The sequence below is a fragment of the Poecile atricapillus genome, chromosome 7 (genome assembly GCF_030490865.1).
Source record: "Poecile atricapillus isolate bPoeAtr1 chromosome 7, bPoeAtr1.hap1, whole genome shotgun sequence".
NCBI classification, from domain to species: domain Eukaryota; kingdom Metazoa; phylum Chordata; class Aves; order Passeriformes; family Paridae; genus Poecile; species Poecile atricapillus.
This window is the reverse complement of record NC_081255.1, coordinates 3,469,536-3,490,288: the sequence shown is the minus strand read 5'-3', so window position 1 is coordinate 3,490,288 and position 20,753 is coordinate 3,469,536. Positions and strand designations below refer to the sequence as shown.

The 20,753-nt window shown below is 44.3% G+C and overlaps 1 protein-coding gene across 1 annotated transcript; it reads right to left on the bottom strand.

Annotated features, from left to right (window-relative positions):
• Window positions 1-2,700: 2,700 nt before the first annotated feature.
• TSEN15 (tRNA splicing endonuclease subunit 15) lies at window positions 2,701-14,872 on the bottom strand. The gene is made up of 4 exons (XM_058843378.1): window positions 14,666-14,872; window positions 13,930-14,011; window positions 12,484-12,619; window positions 2,701-3,161 (listed from the first exon to the last, which is right to left on the bottom strand). Exons 1-4 carry the CDS (start codon window positions 14,828-14,830, stop codon window positions 2,957-2,959), a joined length of 588 nt encoding a protein of 195 aa, XP_058699361.1. The 5' UTR covers window positions 14,831-14,872; the 3' UTR covers window positions 2,701-2,956.
• Window positions 14,873-20,753: the final 5,881 nt, after the last annotated feature.

Below are 20,753 nucleotides of genomic sequence, written 5' to 3'. Positions count from 1 at the left end.
CAGTATTATTGATATCATCAAGAGCCCTCATCTTCCTTCCAGTGATTTCTGAGAAACTGAAGTGTTTTGTACAGATCCTCAGGGCCACTTTGTAGAGGGTGGGATTGTGCTTAAGATGTGGAAGCAGCGTCCCTTTACTTTGCCTCTGCCCTGCTGGCATGCCTGGGAAGCAGAGAAGCATGCTGTGAGCCAGAGATGCTTGTGCAGCTCTGGAGCACACACAGCCATGGAGGCCTGCAAGACTCCCATGGGAGGAGCTGCTGCCCAAACAACAGGAGCCCCCTCCCGGTCCTCAGTGTGGGCTCAGGGAGCTCTCTTGGTCACTGCTGGCAACCACAGCTCCTTCTCATGGACTTGACAAGACTCTCCTGCCTCTTCACCAGCATTTCTTTGCATAAAATGTTCTGTGTGTGCTGCAAACAGTGAGGCTGCCTCCAGGAGAGGTGCGTGATGGTGCCAGCAGCCTCAAGGAGACATGGTCTGCATAATCAAAGGCTCCCTTATGCAAGAGTCTTGCTGTCAAAGCCAGGCCAAAACAGCCCTTTGCTTTTCTGTCATTCTTGACTCAGTGGGGAAGCATCAATGCAAACATCCCTCTGCAGAGAGGAAAGGCTTGGAACAATAATCTACTGCAAAATGGTACTCTCTAGATTTTAAAACACCTTCTGTTGGTCAGGGCATTCAGTAAAACGTATCAAATTGCACTTTGCCAGTAAGACCTAAAAAAACTCTAAAAGATAGCTGTATGGAACCTGCAAAATCTTTCTGGGTTGAAATAAGTGCAGGATTGGCAGCAGTGCCATGGCTCACACTTCCATGGATGTCTCACAAACACTTAAAACAGAGTTATGCTTGAACACTTTGGGCACACCACCAGGATGCTATGGATTCAGGAATGTTAATGTGCTACTGCTGTGAACTGATACACTTCTACAGGAAGTCTCTTCCCATCTTTAATTCAGTGCCTGGAAGACCAGAAGCTTCAGTCTGTGTGTTGTTGACTTGACAGAGAGAAATACTTCAGTGGAATGTAAAGGAGCAGCACAGCTGGCTCAAAATTTATTTAACATCCCTGTGTTTACACTGTAATACCTATGGGACAAACAGTGCTGTGATGTTATTTGTTGTTCTGTGTGGTTTTTTCCTCAGGAATAAAGAATCACCACAATCTAAGGAGGCTGGAAAAAGGCCCATATAATAATTTCTCAGTGAGACATGAAACAGAAATCAAAGCTTTCAGAAAGTTTCTCCAGCTTGACCTATGAAGTCTGGGTCAGCAGTTTTCAGTGTACAGAAAAGGAGGCTCAAGTTATGTTCCTCTTTCTGTGCACAGAAACGATAAAATGAAGGGTAAATCCAAGCACCAGTCATGCAGCAAACTGCAAACTGGCAGTATTTCCCAGAAACTGAAGCAAATGCAAAGGAATTTGCTTTGAGGGTTAAGCATGTGTCCCTTAAATACCAAATCTGCCACATGCCACATCTGTTACAGCCTTTTTCACACAAACCAGCTCTTTTCCTGCGGGGATTAAGTACTTCCCAGCTTGTAAAAAGGACAATTTACCTGGTGGCAGGTAGCCTAGTCAGGTGTAACACTGACATTATGGAATAAGCCATGGATCCCAGGAAATATCAACGTCAAGTTCACACACAGCATGGCAGGAGTCAGCATACAGGGACTCCTTCAAGGCAGGACAGCATCAGACCAAAGTAAAATAAGGGTTTCCTCCACAAGGGGAGCAATGCTGAGAAAGGCAAAGAAAAACTCTTTTTTCCATGACTGAAACCCACAGACCCCGAGTCTCCTCTGGCTGTACTGGGATAAGGGTGTCCTGTAGAGCTCTGTGACAGTGACACACCTCCTCCAAGGATGTGCAGGACTCCCTGTGGGATCATTCTGCCTCCCAGCACATTTGGCCAAACTAGCATCAAGCTCCACAGCCATAGAAATACCCATTCTAGTCCCAGGGATAGGAAAGCTTAAATGGTCTTTCATTTCCCAGCTTGTTTTTTCGGATTCTCTCCCATTCTTCTACCCATGCAAGAAAAAAAACCTCTTGTGTTTCACCTTCTGAATGTGTGATCCTTGGCCACACAGCTGTCACACAGACAATCCTGTGTTCAAGAAACTGTTCTCGGTTGTTATTTGATTCCCAGGGAACTCTGGAGATCTTCATGCAAAAGATGCAGAAAATTCCTGCAGAAGAAACTAAAAATCAGGTGTTTTCCTCTTAACTCCAAGCTGAAGCACCTCCTGGGCAATCACTTTCAATATGCAAAAGGTATGTCCAAAGATATAATAAAATAAATCCTAGGAATGACAATGGCTTTGTAACCATGACTTTGAAACCTGGTTGGTACCTGAAACAGGTAACTAGTCTGCTCTTACAGCATAGATGGTGACATACTTTGGTGTTTTAGTTGCCTCTGGTGCTGCTATAATCAGTTTCCTTCTGCAGGGAAAAAAATTAAAATAAGGTATTTCTGTGGAAGAGCCTTTTCTCCAAAAGCAGAAGGAAGAAAGCAACGTTAAGAAATGTAACCTGGGGGGCAGCATAACTGCTTCTGACAGGGCTAAGACAAAGACACTCTGTAAACTATAAAAACCTTCAGTCCTACCACAAGCCCTTCAAACTTACCTGCAACCAGTATTTACAGTATGGGTAAGGATGTGTTTATTCTGTTATATACCTGACCAGACAGAGAGGGAACACAGGCTTTGTAAACACTTCCCAAGTGTATTTATTAGCCAGGACTGATCTATGTCAAAGCATGACCTACTACATACCTCAAATGGCATTTCATCACAGTGCAGTTGCACAAGCCTCTGTTCTCCCTGAATGCATCCTTGATATGCCAAGGCAGACTTTAGCATACCACTTATTCAGATCAATTCCTACATTTGTTTGGGCTTGAGCACAGAAGTTAAAGAAACGTTTTGTTTTCTCTGTCCCCATCATTTGAAAAGTTTCTTTCTTTTCTTCCTCCACTGTTTATTATCCACATCTTCGGTATCATCAGGAGGATCTGGCATTACAAAGCCATCAGTCATTTTATAGTAGACTATTGTGGAGTCTGTCTCAACTATAGCCAAGGTAACTGACACCAGGGTGCCGGGATCCTCTGCAGGGAGAGAGGCTTTCTTCAGTATTTCCCTTAACCTAGGAGAGGAAAAAAAATCACTTAGAAAGGAGTGCACAACCACCTATGATGGCACAAAGGTAGAACAGCGTCATTTTTATTCAGCCTATTTTCACTCTGCAAACTTGTCTTCACTAAAGTGAGCACAGTATCTGCTCTAATAAAAATCTAAAGCTGTGTAATCAAGCAACAAAAGAAAATAACAGGATCAATTACACACATCTCTGCTGGAAATGGCTCAACACATGCTTCTAAGCTTTGTTTATGTGCACTTGTGTGCATGTGCCTCATCCACCACAATCCTAGCATGGCAATCTCTACTGGCCCTGTTTTCAGTAGACTTATATAATTATATAAGACTTATATAAGAAATATAATTAAATAACACCTGGTGTTCAGTTGGAGAACTGAATAATTAAGACTTGTTCCATTTGCAGAGGTAAGTCTTCCAGTCCCTGTGCCACAGGTCTCTGCCAGACTGTGGAAGGCCCAGGAGCCCAAGCCAGGTTTCTCTACCTCCCTGTCTAGACTAGAAGCCACAAGACTAATGTTCTTCTTCAGAACAGTCAGCCCAAATAATGTCTTCCTTAAAAGCTCAAGACAAAGTTATGCAATTTTTCCTATTTAGCTTATTTTAGGAGTAACATGCCAGTTACTTTTCGGTTCAGAGCTCAGGACAACACTGATCCCTGGAATCCCTGGATTCCTGGTCTGACTGAGGAGCAAGTTCTGAAGGAGTCTGGTGATGGGAGACAGAACAGTAACACTTCCCACAGAACATTCCAACAGGGAGCTTCCTCCTTCCCCCACATGTCAGGTGCAAGAGGGCTCCTCTGAGATTGCTGGGACAGGTTACATTCCAGGGGGAGTTCAACTGTGCACCAGGAAAAACCAGTCCTGGCTTCATGCACCCTGGAGAGCTCATCCAGCAGAGTACAGGCAGCTTTGAGGCCGGGCATTGCAGCTGAAAACAAGGCTCTCTCTAAAGGCACCAGCTTTCAGGCTTCAATCACCATCTTCCCTCTTTGGTCCTCTAATAAAAGCCAAATGGAACCCAGCAGAGAATGAGCAGCAGCCTGGAAAGCCTTGCTGTTAAGCTCATGACCTTCTTAAGGATGCATCTGTGTTCTGAGCTGTGCATAATCTAGCCTGGTAAATTCAGGAGAGCCCTTCCTCCTGCCTGCACCACTGGCCTAGACACATAGCAAAGCAAAGCAACAGTTAGTTACTTCATGCAACAGAGATACCACAGCTGAGAAAAGCCCCATCCTAGCCCTCCCACATAAGCACATCTCCTAACACAGCAAATAAGATGAGAGAGACTGTGCTGGCCACTGGCAGAGGAGAGACAGACACTGTAAGAGACTCCTTCAGGTAATGGGACATCTACTCCCGTGCTCACTGCCACCTCAGCAGTGCCTCTGTCTGCACATTTACTTGGTGGTTAACTTACTCTGTGCTTAGCACCTCCAGCTCCTGTCACTTCCAGCCCCTGTGCAAAGGTACCCCCAGCACCACAGTGTCCTGCCAAAACCCTGGCAGGGGACAAGAGCCTGTGAAAAAATTACAGATGTCCTTCCTGACACAAGCAGGGAGCAAGAATCCAATTGTCTCATGCAGAATCATGAAATTATTTGGGTTGGAGGGGACCTTAAAGCTCAGCCAGTTACATCCATGGGCAGGGACATTATCCCAGTTTCCTCCAAGCCCTGTCCAACCAGGCCTTGGACACTTCCAGGGATGGGGCTGCCACAGCTTCACTAGGTGACCTGTGCCAGGGCCTCAACACCCTCAGCAGCCAAGTGTCAGGAGAAAGCTCTAAGTTGGCAAGGCCAGACTGGTGGCACAGATCCCATGAGGAAAGAACTGTACATGAAGCAGCAGAAATTAATCCCTCTCCTGGGAATGCAATACAGAATTAATGATAAAATGCCAAATTAAAGGGCACGGCTACCCAGGAGAGATATCTTGGGAGCCAAAGAAACAGAACTTCTGTTGAGTGTGGGCAGCGTTGTACCTGAGAGTAGACTCGGGCAGAGGCCTGGATTCACCTGCCAGCCAGGGCAGAAGCTCCCTCCTATTTTCTTTAATACCTGTCACAGGTTTTCCTCATAGTCTATTAGGAGGAGGGATGGAACAGTGAGGCCTTAGATCTACATTCCTAATACTCATTTCTTCTTATAGTGCCAAGTACAAACACCTGAGACTATTTCCCCCTATTTAGCAACTAGGACTTCGAAGATGCCCCATGATCCCAAAAGCAGCCAGTCCTGACAACACATTAGTGACATTTCTTTGCATTTATTCTTCCTTTTCAGGAGACAAGAGTTCCAGGGTTTATGTAAGGAGCACAAAGACATGCCACTGCATCAGGAGGATCTGCTAACTCTGCTGTCCACAGATGAAGAATGACAACTGCAAATGTTTTCTTTTTCCTCTTCCCCTGTCCCTCCACACAGGCAGCCCCAAGACAAGGACACTCATTCATGCATACCACAATAGCCACAGTGCACTGCAGCACATCCGCAAAGTGGAAAGAGGCTATCTTTTAGTGGGATAAGCTTTGGAATTCAGGAAATCTGTGTCAGACATCATCCCTTGACCTCCTTCCCTGAAGGCATCCCCAGCAGCCCCTGTATCAAGCCTGCTCACAACATTCCTCTGTATCAGCAGACATTGCAAAGGAGCCACGAAACCTCTGATTTTATGGTGCTTGCTGCCTGCCACGAGCAGGAAGATGAAATACTGCAGGAAAGGTATAGCTTTTTTAATCCTTTTAATTTATCTAATGTTGTCTATAGAAAAATAATTATGCAAGCATAAACTGTTTGTGGCCTTCTGAAATACAAAGAATGCACATCTGACATCCTAAACAAGGCAAGAAGCTTTGATTTCAAGGAAAACAGCTATTAAGGCTGCCCTTCTCACAAAACAGCGGCAGACAATGATGGAAATAAAGTCCTAGGCAAGAAGCCCATGTGGTAACACCCCCCAACAGAGCCAGCTGATTTAGATTACCCAGTCAATGGCTACCAATAAGCTCCTTAGTGACCAGTACAATCTGCTACACCATACAGGTGATGACAACTATAAAATATGAATTTGCTTAAATAAAAGTAGATTTAACTTTTCTGAAAATGTCAAAAATTAGTGGAAGAGAGGAATTCAGTGCATCCAATAGGCTGGCAAATGCCAACAGCCTTGACCACCTACAATCCCCAGCACCCTAAGCAGCCTTTCCCTCTGGGTCACAGCTGTGTCAGGACACACTCTGGAACTACTGATAACTGATGGAACACTGACACCAAGGGGCTCACGACCACTTTGGGCTTGGTTCCTCAGCTGTGTTACAACAGTGTGAGCCCCACAGAAGCTGTGGGGTCAAACCTTTGGCATGGCCTGGCTCTCCCTGGGTCCTCCTTTTCCACAGGAATAACAGCATGCACACTCCACTGTCTGCACAGCCAGTTTTCAGCAGATTGGAGAGACCTGACACAAGAAAAGGTGCAGCTGAGAAGCAGTTCCTGCTGTTCTGCAGGGTTTCAGTAAAAGCTCAGCACATTTTCACTACAGTTTCAAGTACAGCCTGTGCTGGAAGAATGCACTGTGTCACTTCATCACCTCCTCAAGGACAGCAGACAAGATACTCCATCACCTGAGCACATGTTCACCCACAGGCTCAGCCTGCTAACAGATATCAGGGATAGACACTGCTACCCATGCCACCTCCTTGTGATTTATGCCAATGACTGCCTGGTAAAAAAAACCCCAAACATCTAGAGCCCCAAAAGGGTGCACAGAACAATCCAACGTGCTGCTTCATGCACAGTGATAAATCTAAGCTAAAATACACTGCACTACTCCTTTGCCTCCTCTCCCTCTGCAGGTTGAAAAGCCAGGGAATGTTAAAACAGGCAGCACAGAAGCTTTAGGTGTCCCACACAAAAAAAGTACCTCTTGAACAAAAGCATTGTGAAAGAAAAACAACTGAACTTAGAGGAATACAGATACCACAAGAAACACTCTAAAGTTTTATAAAAACCACATAAGTAGAATAAGACTAAGTATTTTTTATAAGAATTCTTATCTGTTGGAGATCATGCAGTGCAATGTTTCCAGTGTAATTTGAATGCCCAGTTCTTAAACCTCATGGTGCCTGCATGTTCACTCAAATACAGATCTGCTCCCACCAGGCCAAATGCAAACAGGACAAAGCCCTCATTATCCACCCTGGAAGCAAACTCACATTCACCTCATTCTCCAAAAGATGCAAAGGACTTCACCTCAAACACTGTTGCCCAAAGAGCTGGCATTTCTAAAACACTGTGCATTAGAAAAAGGGCTTAGAAAAAGCTTCCTAGATATCTCCAGTCAGCAGGGATTGCTTTTTCTACCAAAGAATTAATCATAGAAGCAGGTTTAACTTACTTAACATTTGCAAGGAGCACTGCAGCTAAGGGAATAGCACTAGCAATGTCATCCTGCATCTGTCATTACTGCTGCAATCAAACTTAATGATGGCAGTGAACTGACCTGGTCTTCTATTACTGTGGCAATTAATAGCTTTAAAATAGAACAAATCCAAAAGCAAAACAAGAAAATCTACACAAATTCATCCAGAGTGTAGAGAGGAATGTGGCATCCTTCCCCCATCTTAATTTTGCACTATGTGCCCTCAATACCCATCAGAAATCTGTGCTGTGTTTCCCAATATCTGCTCCTAACAAAATAACATTGCCCTTTTGTCCGGGAGGAAGAACCAGATGTACTGCTAGTGACACTGAGGTTTCAACTGACTCTGCAAAAACCAACCAAGGGCAGAATCATAAAGAATTCAAGCAGCAAGTTCTGTGATGAACAAAAGAGCATTTCAGAGACACATCCCATGCAATGCCTCTGAGAAGCAGCATCACTCTGCAAGCTCAGAGCAGTTTTATGGAGGTTCATAGAGCTCCACTCAGCTGAAATGGAACTACTGCCTTCTATCCCATAAAAGCCAAAGGCTTTCAATCTGCCCTTTATACTTGGATGAATAATTCCTTGCAGGCTTGGCCAGCCTGAACAGCTCCCTCCCCTGCTCGCCAGGCAGGGCTGCAGAGTGCACACAAGTTGGTCTCTGTGCCACTGCAGAGATCATTACCCCAGGCATTGGAGCATGCCATTGTCCCAGGCTAGGTCAGGACCAAGGCACAGGAACCTCCCAGAGAGCACAATTCCTTGGATTTAGCCAGCACTGCAAACTTTAGCACAGCTTGCCATCAGGAATGCTGCTCCAGACCCTGCTCCAGGGCAGGCAGCAGCATTAACCCAATGCCTTGAAGTGTGTGGGAAGGAGCACATGGGGCTGGGAGAAGGTGTAAATGCATACCACTTTTCCTCGGGATTTTTTCCCAAAACACATGAACAGAGAACACTAGAAGAAACTCACTTTTTGTAATGGAAAGAAAAAAATAAATGCAAATAAAACATCACATGCCACACTGGCCAAGAGAAGGAATTGAAACCCTGAGGAATATAAAGATCTTTTTCCATGGAAGTTCAAGAAGAAAACAAGACAAACCACGCAAAAGGGAGATATCAAAGTTCTGCAAAGTTCTACAGGACACACTTACTACTGGATGTTCAACCACAGTACTGCATAATCTACTCTGCTGTGGGAACTGCAATCTCATTTAAAATATTAAATTAAAAAAAAAATTAAAAATACTAATAAAGAGCTTGCATTTAGGAGCCACTAATTACATTTTCAGTGTGTGATTTACTGCATGAATAAATTATGCTTATAGCAAGGATTACTAACAAAACTGTGACAAGGATGCAAGATGCATGTCAGACTTCCAGTGCTTTAAAATAACAGGATTTTTCAGTTTATAGTGAGATTTATTTCACAGTCTACAGACTTTGAAGACAGTAAATTCCAGTCCTCAGACTTCCTTCCCAGGATGCTTATCAGCTTTAAAACAAAATATTTATGTATCGCTTTTTTCTAAAGTAAGTTAGCATTTTAACAGAATAAGCCTTCCCAAACTTGTAAGGTCTCCATGACCTCAGGCAACTTCATCCTTCATTTACAACACTTGTACACGAAATACAAATGGAGCAGTGACATGTCATTTAATCTGACAGTTTATCTGCAGTGTTTTGCTTAGACAGAGTTATTTGTCTGAGACAGTGCCCACTTCTATTAGATCTTGGACCTAATGCCCTGGTCCTTAAAGGATCAAGGCTTTCTAGGCTATCTAAAAATTCAACTGTCAACACTGTGAGCTCTCCCAGCTTGCTGAGCTTAGTTTATGCAAGTAATTTCTGCCAGCTCTGAAGCAGTACTCCCAGGATTTGACTGTTTCCTCCACTCTGGAGAGCCACAGTTCTGGAATGTACTGAAAACGAGGTACTTGGCATGCACTAAGGTGTTACAGTGAGCAGCAACTACACCTCAGCCTACGCATCTACAAGCTCCTCCCACAAGCATGAGTCTTGAATTCAGCCTGCTGAATTCAGAGGCTCCCCAAGCCTCAGCCAGCTGTGTGTGGGTCAGAGCAAGCCAAGACAGAAATTGCATTGTATTCCCCAGGGCTTTGCTCACAGAAGATTCAGTAGTCTTCATCTGAAGAACATACACAGCACAAAGCCACTTCTCAAGACTGTGTAAGATCATTTACTCTTTGCTCCAGAGCCCATAATTCTGTAATTTGGTGGGTTCCTCTGCAGCCCTGCCCTGCCACAGCTGGGTAAGTAGCTTCCACCCAGCTCTGCAGAAGCGGACAGTGAGCTTATGAAGGAGAACAGCTTTTGCCGTCAGCAGTTAACTGTCATGCTCAAACTGGACATGATGAAATTTTGTAATAGGCTAAAAAACATTGAGGCACTCATATTTGTCATTTGCCTAGATGTCCTGCTGGTAATTTCCACAGCAACTTTCCTATGGCCTTTTAAGGACACACTTCTGAGTAGCAACTAAGTAGAGAACTTCATGAGACACCTGAGAAGGAAGAGCTTGGCTGACGTGGATTTGTAGTAGAGAACCACTGCTATATTTCTCTGGAAGACCAAGCCCACAACAGTGACTTATATTTGCAAAATGTGAGATCTTTTTTAGCACATACATAGTATTAAAATCCACTATTTTCTAGTGAATCACTTTCTTTCTTCTACCAATAAGAAAAACACAGAGCAGAATGAAGATGGAAGTCTGATTTTAAGGTGCCACTTCCAAACCCTACCAAGATCTTACTAGTTAAACAAGGAAGTGCTGCCCATAAATGCTGCTGTTACTGGCTTCTTTTGCAGTTAGCAGAATTCCAGGCCCAGAATAGAGACAGAACATTTTCACCATCCCAAATCCTTCCAAGGGTTTATTTTCAACTCTAAGCGAGCTGCATTCACTTGTACTCATACCTCCTCCCCTGCTTTTAGTAAGTAACACAAAACCCAAAGCACTGCTTTGACTAAAATGCATATGCACGTTCAACACCACAAATATAAGTGCTGTACACAAATACAACCTCCCTGCCTGACAACATCCATGGATATTGAACACATACAGGCCTTTACGGACATACCTGGCACTGCAGCCTGGGATTCAGCTAATTTTAGTGACAATACACCCTATGTTGTTGCTCTGCAGCAAACCCTAGTCACAAACTGTACTTTTAATCAATGTGATGCATTCACTCTTTGCCTCTCCACCACACATCCTTCCAGTACCAGATTCCAGACACTCCGGTGCCAGAGGCAGAGCAAACAGCATCACCACAGAACAAACAAGTGCAGAGGCTCCTTGTGAAAAGATCCAATGACACAGTAAAAGATAGGACATGCATGCAGTGGAATATCTGTCATTACAAGTCAATCAGAACATACTCCTAGCCTTTACCCAATGCCAGGAATCCAAGTTTTCAGCCCAGGTGGAAACACACTATATTAACCAAGCACAACAGCTCAGCACGTAGGTGGAATTCCTCAAAGATCCCACATCCTCACTGGCTGCCTTCTATTTCCACCTAAAATCTTGTCTGAGCTGAGAGTTGCAGCATGTCCCTTTCATTCACACACACACACACCTTCTACTTATAGACAGGCTGGATGACACTCAGCATTTCACCTTGCAAGGTGCTGCCTCTCAGCAGCTTTCCTCTGCTATGGAGATCACGCCATATTTCTCTGCAACACCAAGCCCCCAGGAATGATTGACCAATAGCAAATACAATATTTTTTCAGCACAAAAACAGTACTAAACCCCATCAATATCTAGTAAATAATTTTCTTCCCCCTCACCCAACAAACAGCAAAATTATGATAAAAGTCTGTTAGCAAGACATTGATCTGTCACTTCTAAAACCCAAAATAAAAAGCAAAAACATCCTAGAGTGCACACACACATCTAGTAAGTGCAATTAATTAGCTACCTACCACTGTGTCAGGCTGCTGCCCACAGAGCAAGAGGAAGCAGCAAAAAACAGTAAGATTTGCAAAGCCAGCCCTGAGCCAGCTCCTAGCAGGAGTGGAAACAGAAGAAACTGAAAAATGTACAATCATATGATTCTGCTGAAATAGTTCAGGTCTTCAGAGTCATACAGCAAACACCAGTCAGAGAAGGCAGCCTTTATCAGAGTAAATTGTGTCTGAGGCTGCTCTAGGGGCCAGTAAAAATAGACTGTAAAACTACTGAAGTGGAAATTTTCTAGGCTGTATCTTTAATGTAACAAATCAATGGCTGTGCTGTCTTCTGCTTGAAGAATTGCTCTTGCATGTGTGAGGAAATTAAGCCAAAAATCACAGGCACATGAGACTCTAGATATAAAGTAAGAGGAGTTTCCTATTCAAAGTAGCCAAATTATAATTTGAAAACAAAAGCAAAGTAAACCATACAAGGCTTATCCACAAATTTGACAATAAAAAAAAGCTGCTTCTTGGGCAGCTCCAAGAGGATTTCTTTCCACTTAGGTCCTTTCAAGTCCAGCAACTCAGGAAGCATTGTGTATTTCCCAGAGTACAAAATCAGCACAAGAATGTTCAAAACATAAGCTGTGTATGCAACTCCAGACAACAGGAAGTGTCTATCAGGGGGCATCAGGTTCTGCTTGACCGCCAGTAACGACTTCCAGACAGGGAGAGGCAGAGACTGATGCAAAGCTGAGGTTTCCTTAACGTTCCAAGCTGCCTGTGTGTCTGCAGAACCCAAAATAACGCTGCTTATAGGCTGAGAGGTTGTTTTCCTCTGATATTCCTCTATTTCCTCCTCCTTCCCCACTTAACCAAGCCATCACCAGCCTGTAAAATGTATCTGTGCTCCATTTTCTGTCAGTGGTAACCCAAGACAAGCACTGAGCATGCTCTCACCTCTCATGGCTGATCAGGATGTGTGCAGGCACCGGCACCATCACCTGGAGCGCCTCCTGCTCCTTGGCACGGGCATGCAAACACACCAGCTGCAGCTCTTCCACTCCCACAGGCTGCACCTCATGCCAGTTCCTCCCTAGAAATGTTCATTGGAGATGAGAAGGGCAGAACACAAAACTCAAGTTTTAATCACTCAAATAATAAATGCAGTATCTAAGTTAATATCTAAAGTTTTGTTTCCCTCCCTCTCTTCACAGGAAAACTCCACTCATCTGCCAAATTCCCCTCCTGAGAAGCAATCCTGCTAAAGAAATCCATGGAGCAGGACCAGCCTGCTGGCTCGAGTTGCACTGATGGATGGCGAACAGCAATCTGGCGGACAAAACTATTCTACAAAAGGCAAAAATAAGGTAAAACCATGCAGCTTTTGTCATCTGAAGCACTGTAACTCAAATTTGGACTTCATCGACACCCTGAACTATGAAGCAGCAGGGTGCTAAAAGCATGGTTAGCAATCACACACAGTTCTAATCTCCTGCTTGAAGGGATAACAGAACTACAGAAATCTTTTAAAGACTATTAAGGCATTTCCTTCAGAGGTGTAACAGCAACAGATGCAGCAATTTCTGGACTGTAAAATCCCTGCCTTCCCTGACCTTGAGAAGCGCCAGGCTCCAAGCAAAACTGAAAAATTTTTCTTAGGCTGGCTGGCTGCCTATTCACAGTCCCTTTTCAACAAAGCCAACTTGGAAGAAGCCAGGCAGAAGTTTTATGTATCACATAACTCTGCTCCATTCTGAGTAGACACCAGAAGACTACACTGGATTTCACAGGACCATTTGGGTGAGAAAAGCCCTCCAAGATCATGGAGTCCCACCACTGATTTGACACTGCCAGCCCCTCCACCAAGCCATGGCCCTAAGCACAACACCTACAATTTATTATAAATTACTATATTGTTACATAACATTACTACAATGGTTATAAATTACTGCTACCACACTTACAAATGATCTTCTTTGCTACAGGAATCATTGGCCTTTCCAGAAAACAGGCCAGCACACAGTAGCCATTTGCTAAATGGTGACTTTTGTGAAACACTATGATTGAGTAACTTCACATTAATCTACAAGTGAGAACTATTACAAGCTCAACCACTGAACTTGTCACTTCATTTTCCTACACTCCTTTTCGTTCCCCTAATCCTCTTTCACTTTTTTTTTCATGCTGACTGCCTTTTCCCTGCAACTTCTGGATGACATGGGCCCTCATCTTTGCACAGGCTCCAGGAAGGCAGAGAATAGAAACTTTCAGTACAAAAAGTCTCAAAATGGGCACCAAGAACTTTGTAAGGAAAGGTCCTGTCCCAGTGCAAACAATTAATTTAATTTAACAGCTCCTAAGGGCAGAGACATTTCTTAGGATACAGTCTCTTCCCCGATTTACCTTCTAAGAGGTCCAGGTACACCAAAAATGCAGCGTAGACTTGAGTGCTATCAGATACATCAAGTGCCATCATTTCTGTGAACTGAGACACAAAGAGGAACATTGACAAAGGAAGGCACAAGTTATACTAAGAATGCACACATCACCTCTATAGCCAGCGGTGCCACTGGAGTTTCAAACCAGTTTTAAGGCAATCAAAAAGCAGACTTGTTTCCTAAAAGTAAAGTTCCTAAGTATCTCAAAAGCTCCTTTTTTCCGCATTCCCCATATTTTTGCACATAAGAAAAGCAAGCAAAATAAACAAACACAAGAGGAATCACAACTATTTCTGGAACAGCATTAACTTTGTGGAATTTTACCTATTTTGGGGGTAGATAATTTTATCTATTTTTGCTACAACACATCAACACAAGACGATGGCCAAATAAAACACCTCCATATTTTCGGTGTGGTAAAAATTAAGATGAAGTCGAAGTTTAAGGCATTTACGATTCCCAGCTGGGATTCCACGATTTAGAACCTCCACCCCTGCTGGCAGTGGCATCCCCCAACTACCCACCCTACAGGCCGAAGTCCCCCTCGATACACCCAATATAATATATTGGCATCTCCCCAAGGGCAGAACCCTTCTGGGGGGACCCCCCGTGCACGTCGAGAGCCGCTAGGGCGGAATCCTGAGGGGTCGGGGTGGGAAAGCGAGACCCCGACAGAGCAAGGGACCCCCGTCCCGGCCTACCGCGGGGTGAATCGTGATCCAGTTGCAGCCAGCCGCCCCCGACCAGCTGCCCTGCGCCCGCACGGCTCTCCCGGCCGCGGAGCAGTCCTGACCCGAATCGGTGCTCCCCTCGCCCCCCGTCGCCGGGCAAATGCCACTCCAGCCCGGGCCAGCCACCGGCTCCATCCTCTCCCGCCTGTGTGCAGCGCGGCTTCACTCCGGGCGGCGCCGCGCACCCTATCGCTCCCCCGGAAACTGCCGCACCGCCCCGAACGTTCCGCCCACGCTGTGTTCCTACCCCCTGATCCCCCTCCACCGCCAAAGGCGCCTCTTTAAAAACCCTTTAAATGAGACACACGCAGGCGTGCATACACAGACAGAGACACAGACAGACACAGACAGACACACAGAGACATGCACAGAGACACACACACACACAGACACACACAGAGACACAGACAGACAGACAAAGACACACACACACACACAGAGACACAGACAGACAGACACGGAGACAGAGACATGCACAGAGACACACACACAGACACACACAGACACACAGAGACACACAGAGACACACAAAGACACACACACACACACACAGAGACAAAGACACACACACAGACACAGACACACACACAGACACACACAGAGACACACACAGACACACACACACACAGACATGCACAGAGAACACACAGAGACACAGACACACAGAGACACAGACAGACAAAGACACACACACACACACACAGACACAAAGACACACAGAGACAGACACACACACAGACACACACAGAGACACAAAGACACACACACACACATACACAGAGCCAGAGACATGCACAGAGACACACAGACACACAGAGACACAGACAGACAGACACACACACAGACACACACACACACACAGACATGCACAGAGAACACACAGACACAGACACACAGAGACACAGACAAAGACACAGACACACACACACACAGATACACAGAGACACACAGAGACTGAGACATGCACAGAGACACAGACACACAGACACACACACACACACACACACACACAAACACACACACCATACACACAGAGACACGCAGAGACACACACAGAGACACACAGACACACAGACACACAGACACACAGACACACAGACACACACCACACACACACACAGATACACAGCACACACAGAGACACACACAGAGACTGAGACATGCACAGACACACACACACACACACACACACAGACACACACACACACACAGATACACACCACACACACACACATATATATATGTATATACCCACACATATTCCTTTCACAGTGTCTTCTTCTAAATGCTCCAAGGCAAGGAATGCATTATCAATCTGCAGTGTCCAGAGCTTTTATAGACTGCATAAGGGGACTGTGTAAGGGACGTGCCTTTAAGGTATTGCCATTAAAAGGACTGCTTTACTAGAAATACCTCTGACTTCCAATGGGAATATGCTTTGCCTAATGCCAAGTGTCCCAGGTCTAGCTTATCAGCTCCATCTGTCTCAGTGACTCTTCCAATAAATTCTGAACACTGACTATTCTATAATAAAGCATCAATGAAAATTGGTCTATATGTATGTAACGCATAAATTTGTATGTGGTTTGTAGCCGCAGGAAGTCATCTAATCAATTCATCTAATTCAAGGAATTCTGTGGTAAAATGAGCAGCCATTCTGGCTGCTTAAAAAAGGATTGTGTTAGCCAGCACTCCAAATTCCCTGGACACAGAATAGATAGATGGGATAAAAAAATCCAATCTCCAAGACTTTCATGGAAGAGTTGACAACAGTGGTTCACTCAGCTGCTGGGAAAATGATTTGATGGATTTGAGTTCTTAGAGGTGAAAAAGAAAGTTTAAGGAGATGGATCCACATCAACCTATAGATGAGTCAATTTACATCAGCAGGATGGAGCCTCTCTTTTCCTCAGTGTGGGAAACAATCTAATTTAAAAGAAATCTGCCTCAGAGAGAATTTGTCACCTGCCAAAACGAGGGATTATGCCGCTGTCAGAGACAGTTTTCATAACTGGAATCTCTTTGTTTGGTGTAGAGAAGGCTGAAACTGCTGGAAAAATTAATCCACAAACACCAGAGGTTTATGTCCAAAAAGGAGACAGAGGAGTCCTTTTACTTTATTTGAATAAAAGGAGAGGCCATGGGGCATATCCCAGGGGTCTCTCAAATTTTGGAGGATGCAGCCTCCTTTTTATCCTAATTTCCTGGACACGTGTCCCTCTCTCTTTCCCCACTGGCTGAGGAACTTGCGAGGCACAGACTTCCCAGAATGCCTGATACCTAAGATTCTCCTCTAATTCATAACCCTCCCTCTTAATTTTTAATTCTTATGGAATCATGGTGTTTCCCCATTATCTCTTTCATCTTTCAATATCCAGTTTCATTTATCAGCAAACCTACAGTTTGTTTGTAAAGGCAAATATCTTTTTTCCATTCATCAATCAGTGGAATCCTTGCTATTGTTTCTTTTATCTCTCAGTGCTAGTTTCATCTATCAGGAGACCCACAGCTTGTTTGTAAAGAGAAATCCATCATTCCTCTCAAAACAAATGGCTTAAATTGATTTCTGTGGGACTTATATTTGCAAAAAGCCGTTTCTTCCTCAAAGCTAAAGTATTTCACCACAGAGTGGCTCATTGTCTTGTCACAGCAGGATGGAGTCTGGGTTTTAAAAAACCCCACAGGATATAATTTTGGCCACCAATAATGAAGTCAGAATGAGTACAGATTTCTTTGCATGTGGACATAAAGTCACGCACGTTTACAGGTGTTGGAATGATATTAATTGTCGGGTAACTGTTTACTTGAGCTCTCCAAACTTTGTCCCACACTGTGTTTGACTGGGAGTGAGAGATGAAGCTGACTCCTTCCTTTTCTGTAAGGAAGAACATCTCATGTTTCAGGCTTCTGCTGCTCTCCCTCTTTTGTGTTCCACAGCACACAGCCAGCACAAGGAGTTGTGTGAGTGAGGGAACATCCCTTTGGAGAGCAAATTACTGGCTTTGGGATGCTGCTGGAGTCTTTTCATCTGCCCCCAGCAAATCATTATGGCTCTGATGCTGCTCACAGAATAAAAAGAAGAGAGGAGTCTGAAAAGAGCTGAAGGTAGTATAGATTTCACTGAGGACATCAAGGGCTGCACAGGGTAAAAGCACACTCAGAGTTCTGGCAAAGGCAGACAAAGGAGGGCTTATTTCTGCTGAGATATCCTAAAATCAGGACTGTGACCCAGCTTGAGTGTCCAACAGATGGAAATTGCCAGTTTCCAGACCTCCACATCAAATATATTTTGGCGGCATTAGTCCCCACCCTCCAAATGTGAGCGGTCCTGTGGGCAGCAGTGGAATTCTGTGCATATAGATTGGGCTGGCTCCTGTGAAACTCTAATCACCTCACACAGGCTGCAAAACTGCTCCTTCTATTTGGTTAATGAATCCAAGCATAAAAGCTACATGTAGCAAACTAACCATGAAAGAAAAGCCTCATTAATGTATCATTCTAGAAGGACAATTATAAAGGCGTTGTGAAGGGCAAACAGGAGGAACACATTTGGACTAATTGTTCAGGAAGATGCGTACAAATTGAGAGAGTTTCTCAAATTTTAGTGCAGATGATTCTATGACCCCTGGAGAGTCTTTATTGAAGTTTCTTAGGATGATCCTTTTTGGGAAGTCGTTGATGCCTTAAGTTCTAGCTTTCATATTTTTCATATTCTGTGCTGCCTAGGTGTGTAGTTTTGAGCTTCATATTAAGTGTTAGTGAGCTCTCTCCACAGAGTGGGCAGACAAAACAATACCTTTTCTAGCCTGATACCAAGAACAATCTTTACAATTTTCAGGCCCAAAAGCATAAACAACGGTGGACTGAAGAGAGACAACAAGAAGGATGGGACTTCATAACCTGAAGCAGTGATTGGACAATTAACACTGATACACAGATGGACCAAAACTTATAAAAATGTGAGACCTCGTGACCAGTCATTCATTTTGTGAACATTTTTAGGTTCATCTTGGGTGTAGCCCTGGCCAGGGTTTTGTACTGCCCAAGATATATCCTTTAAGACCTTTCAATAAATACCTACTTTATTCTTAACTCTGTCTAGCCTCTGTTCTAGGTCAGCCTTCTCAAGGCATCATCATCTGATCAGGAAACTGAGACAATATAATTTGGTGTGCGTGATAAATATATAAGCAAAGAAGAGCAAACATTAACTCTATATATGTGTGTGTATATTTATATTTATATTTATATTTATATTTATATTTATATTTATATTTATATTTATATTTATATTTATATTTATATTTATATTTATATTTCCTGGATGCAAGCAATTTACCATGAGATTATGGATAATTAAACAATCGTTTGCTTGCTACAGGTTTCTTCCTTTTTAAGTGTTGCAAGCACACAGCCAATGGTAGCACTTACTCAAAGGGTGTCTGTCCACATTGGAGAAACTTCCCACCCACAGTAAAACCCAAATATGCTGTGATGGGGCCCTTAGAGTTATTTAGAGATTTCATCTTGAAAAGGGTCTAGCATGCCCGAATCCTAATAACTTCTAAGATAACTATAATTGCTGTGCCCCCTTTAAGATAATAATTATTCAATCAATAATTTTAATTGCTGGAATATGTCTTATGTATTTTTATGTTAAATTGCCATTGCTCTATTCACAGGAACATTTCTGTGGTGGGTAAGTCAATGAAGTACAGGGAAAATCTTCCCTGTATTTCCTGTCTTCAAAGAAGAAGTGCTGAGAAAGCTGGGGTTGTTCTGCCAGGAGACAACACTCCAAGGAGACATTTGAGCCCCTTCTAGTACGTAAGAGGGGCTTATAATAAAGAGGGAGAGTGACTTTTTAAATGGGCAGATAGTGATAGGACAAGGGGAACATCCTTAAACTGTCAGAGAGTACATTTATATTAGATATTAGGAAAAATTTCTTCCCTGTGTAGGTGGTGAGGCCCTGGCACAGGTTGTCCAGAGAGGCTATGGCTGCCCCATCCCTGAGAGTGTCCAAGGCCAGATTGTGTTATAGATGAATAATGCGATAATCGGCTCTCACAATTAAGGGATGAATATAATGTGTATGTTAAGAGAAGTATTATAGATGTATAGATTTGTTACTGTAATATGTTGTCCCATAGCCCTCTTCCCCCTCCCCCTTGTACTGTTGTCAGGGTATGGCCTTGGTAGTCAGGACATTTGGGGAGGGCCAGCTTGTTCCTAGGAGGTGCAGCATAATGTCCCCTGACCTCCAATCAAGAAAATAATCTCCACCAAGGGACGGCAAAGAAGGAGTTGACTCTGTGAGGGGCTAGGGGTATAAAAGGCAGAGCATCCATTTTGTAAATGAGCACGTGGCTGTTGGTCACGGAGACTTGTAGCACTGCTTTTTCTCTTTATTCAGTCTTTTGTTGTATATTGTTACGGTTTAATAAACCCTTAAAAAGTGAGCGTTGTTTCTCACACTTAGATGGGGCTTGGAGCAACCTGAGATGGTGGAAGGTATCCCTGCCATGGCAGGGGGTTGGAATGAGATTATCCTTAAGGGCCCTTCCAACCCAAGCCTTTCTACGACTCTAACACTATTAATCTTTCAGCTGCGTTCCAGCTGGAACAGTGCATCCCTCCTGCAACGTGGGACGCGTGTGGGGTGTGCAGCTGCTTCCTACAGATATTCCGCCGATGTTTGTCAAAAACTTTCTGATACAAAAGCTCAAAGTTACTTTAATTCCGATCTTCGCCTAAGCATTGAGCAAACGAACGTCTCAGAGTTATCATCAATACTCTGAAAGCCTCTCTAAAGCCCAAAACTCGAGGGGAGAAATGTGGGCTTTGCAGCTTTTACCGCGGGTGCCGAGCAGCCACGCTGACCGCGGCCTCCCGGGGACGGCGGGAACCGCACCAACCTCCGCACCTGAACTCGGGACGGCGATGCGGGGTCGGGGCGGTCCCAGGGCTGCTGAGCGGCGCTCGGAGGGAGGGCAGTGGCGCTGCTCAGCTCCTCCTTCCCCTCCTCCCTCCTCCTCCCTCCCCGCCCCTCCTCCTC

What these genes read in the sequence shown, in the direction of transcription:
- TSEN15 (XM_058843378.1), bottom strand. Translation starts at nt 14,830, where the DNA reads ATGGAGCCGGTGGCTGGCCCGGGCTGGAGTGGCATTTGCCCGGCGACG. An exon ending in GGATCACGATTCACCCCGCG is followed by an intron (nt 14,012 to 14,665) that starts GTAGGCCGGGAC and finishes TTTGTGTCTCAG; the next exon opens with TTCACAGAAATGATGGCACT. An exon ending in ATCCTGATCAGCCATGAGAG is followed by an intron (nt 3,162 to 12,483) that starts GTGAGAGCATGC and finishes TTCCTCTCCTAG; the next exon opens with GTTAAGGGAAATACTGAAGA.